At 29.9% G+C, this 7,910-nt stretch overlaps 1 protein-coding gene across 1 annotated transcript; it reads right to left on the bottom strand.

The window, feature by feature from the left end:
• Positions 1–4,033: 4,033 nt before the first annotated feature.
• LOC111032006 (phosphatidylinositol 4-phosphate 5-kinase type-1 beta-like) lies at positions 4,034–7,675 on the bottom strand. The gene is made up of 3 exons (XM_022312161.1): positions 7,479–7,675; positions 4,552–5,755; positions 4,034–4,492 (listed from the first exon to the last, which is right to left on the bottom strand). The coding sequence occupies exons 1-3, from the start codon at positions 7,591–7,593 to the stop codon at positions 4,318–4,320; spliced, it is 1,494 nt and encodes a 497-aa protein (XP_022167853.1). The 5' UTR covers positions 7,594–7,675; the 3' UTR covers positions 4,034–4,317.
• Positions 7,676–7,910: the final 235 nt, after the last annotated feature.

Genomic DNA, 7,910 nt, shown 5'->3' with positions numbered 1-7,910 from the left:
TTATTAATGTTTTTTTAAATATGATTTTTTTAAATTATATTAATTATTTTACTAATTATTATGTTTTTATTAGTTTTATATATACCGACATTAATTTTATAAAGTATTTCTGAGCCGTTTTTATCCATTTCTAAATAGAAAATTTTTCGTTAATAATTAATATACAGAATTGTACCTACTAATTATTCTGAATATTATATTTTTTATAAATTATTAAAATACAATGATTTTATTTGCCATTTTTATTAATTTTTTGATTTAACAAGTACATCTTATTAATTATTGTATGAAAAAAAGTAACTGATTTTAAGCTAAGTTAAGTTGAAACTAAACTTAACTTACATTGTTAAGAAAAATGAACATCCCAAATATTTTTATTTCCTAAAATTCGTAATAATTTAGAAATTTTAAAACCAACATTTAATAATATTTATAATTTGTAATGGACCAAATCAAATAGTTTAAGTTAGTTTTTAAGTATTTTATCTATTCTATATTTCCTTTACTACCTTGTTGTATTTGTTTTTTCTTTAATCATCAAACAATTTTTTTTTTTTTTCCGATCGCCAGCCCCACCACACAAAAATATTGATATCTGTTAAAGTATGGAGTTGCAAATTACCAAAATCGCTTTGCAAATAGTTGCAAATAAGTTGCAAAATATTGGCATAGATTTGGTGATGATCGGGTGAAGTTGGGGAGTCAACTTCACAGATATAACTTAACTTACATTGTTTCTATATTAACTTAACTTAACGAGTTTAAAAAAAATAGTTAACTTGTCCATAGCCTTGTATATTTAATAACAATTTACCTACTATAAATCATACCTATACTTTAAAAAAGTTTTTTTTCGGGACTTACTTTTTGTACAAATACTAAGGTAGGTAAATCGTTACAAATGTTTAAACAAATTCAATCATAAATGTCGTTCTTTGTCTGTCTGCTGTCCTGTCATCTTACGGTGCGCAGGTAGGGTTGGCCCCCCCACACTAAAATGGAAATTGCGGGGCAGCGAGTGATTTGCAAATTCTGAAAATAAGTTTGCAAATTATTGCAAACTATTTGCAAAATATTGGCACCGGTCCGAAGTCGATCGGACGATGTGGGGGGGGGGGGCTGCGTGAAGTTGGCCCCCCCAATTTGGAAACGATTCCCACAGCATAAGTTGATGTTTGCAAATTCTGAAAATAGATTTGCAAATTATTGCAAACTATTTGCAAAATATTGGCACAGGTCCGAGATTGATCGGACAATGTTGGGGGTCCAACTTCACTGACATCGTTTGACGTATAAATATATCATAATTAAAATAATCTAGCGCGGAACAGTGATTTTCCATTCCTTTTGTTTTACGTGTGAGATAACTGAGAAAACATGATCTTTGGGATGGTCCATCTATATATATTTTATTTTTGCAAGTGTCTGCATCAAAATTACAATTAAGCAGTAGACGACATACCCAAATTTGGAGTTTACCCATTGTTAGTTATTGGGAAATTATATAGAAATTAGAAAGACCCGAGAAGGCAGTAATACAGTGGCGGCGTCAGGAATTTTATCTAGGAGAGGCCCATTGATCGCCTTTGAAAATTTGTTATTGCCAAAAAAAGTCCCAATCCGTGGTATTTTTCCCATTCATAGGCTCAGCATAGGGTAGGTGGCTTATACACTATTGTAAAGATTGTGTTGCATATACTAAGTTTTCTCATAATTATTGATTTTCATTTTAATTGATAATAAATATCATAGGTGTAGGTATAGCAGGTAGGTATAGGCATATTATTTAATATTTACACGCTTAAACATAAGATATCATTTTCAACAAACTTACATTAAAAATGTGTACTTTATTATAAATTTAAAGATTTTTTTTCTCTTGAGGTTAGGCGGCCAAGGGGGCCCAAGGGGTGGCCAAGGCAAATTTAGGGGGCCGTGGCCGGCCCAAGCCCCCCTGTCGCCGCCATTGCAGTTATAAACATTTGTCAGTTAAAGATAATAAGAAGCCGAATTTTCATCACTAAAACAGTTATTTATTGACAATGGTATTGTGTAAAGCAAATATCTCTTTTTGTTTTTTGATGTTAGTAAAACAAATGTCGACATTCAAAATTGAAAAACTAATAACAATATAAAATTAACTATTTTTGTTATGTTACAAAAAAAAAACAACAATAATGCTCAGTCAAATAGTTTTTTCCCTATTTTTTTTTGCAACAATTTGCTTAACCTTAAAGCTCGAGTTATTCTTGTCCGCGGGAAACTTCAACAAATTACAAAGAATTTCCGATAGTAGATATTACTACTGTCTCCTGTTTTTTGTTTTTTTTTTTAACGAAAATGACTGAAGGAACTACCTGTCACTTGCCGTTCATCGCGATTATCGCTGTCGCACATACTATTTCGGCCATATCGAAAAATATTTTTATTATGTCTGAGCAGTACACATCTAATAGGTATACCATACTATCAATACTGTAACGGTGTTCCGCACCATTACAGTTTTCTTAATTTTATAATTATAATATTACTTATAGTATTATATACTATACATATACCACAGACGTGCGTGTAATCTTTCATTCGTTCTGTAATATCACGGAGCAAAGCTATATATAGGCATAACTATTTTCTATGGTAGGCAAAATTTATAATAATCGTTCGGCCTGCTAGACATAGTACGTCAGCCGAACTAGTCTCGTTTCACTACTGGCTCCGTGTATTGTTGCCACCAGGTCATCGGTAAAGTAAAATAATTTATATTACATTTTGTTGTATTTTAAGTATAGGTACGTTAAATTGTACTCGGTATTATAACTAATTGTCTTGTCGAACATTGAAATCCTCTGACATTTCCCCGTTTGATACAGATCTAGGTATCACTACGGATACACAATTACACACCGTTTACTAGCAGTGATAGACAATAATTTAATTGTTACTTCTTAACATGTATCATGATGGTGGGGCCTCCTGGCCATACTGAATTTGTTTACGAATAATTTCTATCTGTGTCCAAACACCCGAAAAACGTTTGTTCTTTATTTGAAAAAAAAACAATCGAATGTATTGAATTACCTGATATGTTATTATACTATGCATGCCACTGCGTAATCGCGTTGCCTCGGACTTGAAAATTAAATCAGTCTTACACAGTGCAACAGTTGCGAAGTCCGTAGCGACTATGATATGAGCAACAAGGTATGATCGGGACTTTTTGACGTTCAGATCCTCTGGTGGGCATTAGACGATTTGACGAAGCTTAGTGTTTAGTAAATGACTAATATTATGATAATATAAGTAAGCAAGTGACGTGTTGCGTGGACTTTAATCAAATCCAGACTTTTACTATATTGTTAGTATCATGGTCGTGGAAATTCGGTATCGGCGGTTTTCGTCTGTTTCAAAGAGCACGTCAAGGAGTCGCCATCTGTCGGCGATTCGTCGAAAAGCTATCTGAACGTTTCCGACGGCAGATCCCGCGTTGGTTATGTGTCCGGGGGAGATCTGTCGCCAAAACCGGTAAACAAAACTTAAGATTCTGTTACTTATTATTATTATTAGGTCTCTATAATTATTAATATCATCACCAGAGAAAAATGCGTCTGATAGGTACAGGTCTTGTAAAAAATAGTAACATAGTTTTAATTGTTTAGTATAATATTTAACAAACATTTGCACTTGCATGATTTAAAATTTTTTTTTTACAACCATAGTTTAATTTACTTAAGCTGACAACTTAAATAATTGCTTGTGATTATCGGAGCTTCTGTAAGCAATAGACAAATTAGTGTACAAATTACTGGGCGATAAACTCAAATGTTCAAAGACTATTAAAAAAATTTCACCAAATAATGTGTGGAAATGAACTGAAAGTTACCAGTTAAAAATAAAAATAAAAATATTAGCCTATATAAATAACCTAACCTAACCTACAATTAAGCATATTAAGATATAAAGAATTTTAAAACATGGAAATGCACACGGTTTTAATTAATTTAGCAAAACAAAATAAATAAAAACAAGGCTGATATAAGTAAATATACACATATACGTATATTAATATAGGTAGGTATACATGGAAATCGATCAAATAACAGTAACATAAATCAAGAACAAATATCGTCAAACGGACCATACAGTTTCGTATACTATATTTCTTAACATTTTAAGAGTCGTGAAATTTATTTTTGACTCTCAAAATTACGTTGCTTGTGGAATTTAAAACAGAAAATAAAAAATAAATTAATATTGCACTCTGACAAGTGCTCCTAAATGTCAGATTTACGATTGTTAGTACAATACCGTACAATAGTATTAAACATTATCAGTGTCTTCGATATCCGCTGATGCTTTCTTAGCTTTAAAACAGCCTATGCACAGATTATGGGTGTTATCACTGTCATTATAAGGTCGTTTACCCAGCACTGATTCAGCGTTTTTCTTAGATAATTCAAGTTCTTCAGGAGACAACTTTGGCATTAACACAGAGCTGCAATAAAAAAAAATTAATTGACGAATGAATAAATAAACAAAAATTATTTTACATACTTTCTCAAAAAATCCACAAATCTAGGGGCATATTTATCGGGAGGTTGTACAGAAATATCTGAACCTTGTACAATGGTTTTCACTCCATACTCTATAAATTTTATTATTCGAAAATCTTGTAGTACGTCAATAATTCCAACAAATAGAAACAGTTTTTCACCTTTTTCATTTTCAGCAGGTATACTACCTCTTAAAAAAGGACAAGACTTTTCATACTCAAAATTGGCAGTGTCTGCATGAATATCTTCTATTTCTATTGAATCATTCATCAAACGCGTCCACCTGGCTTCAGCTGCCAGTGAAATAGTAGAATCTGGTGTAGTATCTTGAGTGATGTTATAAATGCCCAATAACATACTGTAATCCATTATATTATTCCTTTGTAGAAAATTAGCATCTTTTTCTATAATTCTGAGAACATCTGAGAGAGTATTTTTCATCAAATACAAATTACCAGCCATTTTTTGTCTAAAGTCGTTATCTTTATATGTAGGTGATTTTTGTTTTCGTTCCTCAGGGGTAGCTGTTCTTCTGTATGATGAACCTTTCAGGTCATACTTAAGGTGCATTTGTATGTTACGAGGTAGTAAATTGTTCATAGATATAAATTGCATTCGATTTAAACCACTGACAAAACCATAAAAACCGAAAAATTTCGGCAACAAAGATCCCGGATTTTTCTTTAAATGTGTCATGTAAAAAGGAAGTATTTCTCGAAAAAAATCACCTTCGCTGTCCTTTAAAGATTTTAAGATAAATTTACCATTCATTGTGATGAACATTTTTGATCCACTTGCACCCGGGTTGGTCATTTCACGAAGTGGAAATGCACAAAACGATGTAAGATAATCCTGTGTATTAATGCCGAATAATAATCTGAAATGACGGAATACATATGGAGCGTATTCTACAAAATGAAATTCTTTATGATGGCGAGCTGGAGATTTATTAGAATCAAACCAACTTTTAAACTCAGTGTCTGTAACGCTCATAAAATCGCTATGACACAATGGACGAGAGACATCTGAAGAAACGGATATTTTTGCTTCTCTTATTCCGTCTTGTAAGGATTCTACAAATTCAGTAGTTTCATGTATTTCGATGAATTTTTCTTTAATTTTAATATCCTCTAGCTTAGAATTAAGATCATTCTCATTGTTTGTAGTTTTCGAAACTCCTTCAGCAACATCACTTTCACCATTTCCTTAAAAATGTTAAAATAAAATCAGCATGAGAGAAATCCATTGAAAAAATAACATCTAATAAATTAAGCATACGTCATATTGAAGGCACATGATATGGGTTATACAGATTACAGATTACAATAAGTTAATAATTTATTCAAAACATTACACTAGCACTGGGCACCTTAAATGTACATTTTATATCACATAATATTTAAGACATTAGAATTTATAATATTAGATGATTGATTATTTGAACGAAATAATTTCTTGTATCTATAGCAAGGCCGGGCAAGCTCACGATAATTTTTTTTTAACTCATTTAAGTTAAGTATTTGTTTTCAATTCAATTAAAAATTCAGTTGACAATTAGAATTAACTTAACTTCAATTAAAAAGTAAGTTAGTTAAAAATTAAAAATTCACTTGGAAGGTATGAAAGTAAGTTATGTTGGACGAGTATTGTTTTTTAATTTCGTGTCAAGTCGCGGAGAGTATAAAATTCTAGTACTCGACAAATGCCGAGTACCTATTAAAAAAGTCGAGCACTTAACAAATTCCAATAGAATTTGAGTTCTTTCAGACTTCAGTTGTTTATAGTTTTAACATTTATTTTTCAATAATAAACTATTTATTGTTTTTAAAATAATAAATAGTGAAACGATTACTCGATTTAAGTCAAGTACTTGATTCAAGATGAGTACTCGATTTAAGTCGAATACTTATAACTTGTATTTACAATTACAAAATTAATTTTAGTCAAGTCGAGTACTAGACCAGCACTAAAAATAGCTGGTAACCATTCGGTATAGTTATATACCTATGAACATATTTACACGCGACCATAATTATGTATGTAATTTAGAAACCTGTAGGATTGAATCATTTTAAATTTCTGTTGATATTTAATTCTGGATTCATTTAAATTTCTAAATGTGCTTACTGTATTGTTTAACTTTTAACATATATAACTAAAAAAAAAAATTTTTGATGATTACAAATTATAAAAAAATTACTATATCTCTACTAATGTTGAAAATTATATACGAGTACATAGAGATATACGATTTGTTAGCAATCTGTTTGCTACTAGGTTAATTAGAATATCTATTAAATTTAAAAACAGCTTAAACTGTTGGAACTATGAATGTATAAATTTATAAAAATCGCCAATATATAAGTAAGTAGGTATTTTTTTAATAAAATTATATTGTAAAATATAAAATAAAAAAATCGAAATGGTCACAATTCATGATAATCGTAAATACAAATTGCATTAAATATTAATAATAATAAATAATTAGTAATACCTAATGAATATTTATACGTAGGTATAATATGAATTGTGGTTTTAAGGACTTTATTTATCAATTTTTTTATTCGGGTGACTAATGTTACATTGTTACCCCTAAATCATTATTAAATAGTGCCTTATTAATATGATGTATACGTTTTTGTTTATTTTTTGCTAGGAGTATTTTTTATAATTTAAAAAATTATAATTTGTTTAAATACTATTTTTCTGGATAATATGAAAATTAAGAATTAACTTAAATTGTTAATTTAAAAAATAATAGAAGTTGTTTTTAAGTTAACTTGGGTACAAATGAGATAAGTTAAAATTAAGAGAGTTAGTAAGTTATGTTTATAAGTTACAAATATCTTAAACTTAAACTTAACATTTAACTTATCAACCCATTCATGCCTAGCCTTGGTCTATAGTATCATAATACAAACGACATACCGCCTTCCGTTTTAGCTTCAAGTATATAATTACATGTTACGGTTAAAATTATTATGATATTATACACTAAGAAAATTGTAAGACTTTTGGAAAATTTAGACTTATTAATCATCATTTTCAGATTTGAAAATACAATTTTAAACGCAGTTACTTTTAGGTACACCGTACGCAAACGAATTAAGTTATTTTACAGTCAGGTTAACAATATATATAGGTTGAATGTTGATGAAATATAATATTGAAGCCATGCCCAACATGATGTATAAACATGTAAGAACCAATCGGTGTTACACAACTGAATAAACTTTTAAAATTGTTCGTGTGTCATAAGTAACTAACAATATTAAATATGATACACAGCGTTTTAACAATATAGTTACACTATTAGCATTAAAAATGTTCATATTTATGATACCGAACATAAAGGCAAAA

The sequence above is a fragment of the Myzus persicae genome, unplaced genomic scaffold (genome assembly GCF_001856785.1).
Source record: "Myzus persicae strain clone G006 unplaced genomic scaffold, MPER_G0061.0, whole genome shotgun sequence".
In the NCBI taxonomy this organism is placed as follows: Eukaryota; Metazoa; Arthropoda; class Insecta; order Hemiptera; family Aphididae; genus Myzus; species Myzus persicae.
The sequence above is the reverse complement of the archived record's forward strand: the minus strand, read 5'-3'. Positions and strand labels throughout refer to the sequence as shown.

Excerpts from the sequence above, each read along its gene's own strand:
- LOC111032006 (XM_022312161.1), bottom strand. The coding sequence starts at position 7,593 with ATGATGATTAATAAGTCTAAATTTTCCAAAAGTCTTACAATTTTCTTA. Across the intron at positions 5,756-7,478 it reads TGAAGCTAAAACGGAAGGCG|GAAATGGTGAAAGTGATGTT; the intron begins GTATGTCGTTTG and ends AACATTTTTAAG. Across the intron at positions 4,493-4,551 it reads TTTGTGGATTTTTTGAGAAA|CTCTGTGTTAATGCCAAAGT; the intron begins GTATGTAAAATA and ends TTTTTATTGCAG.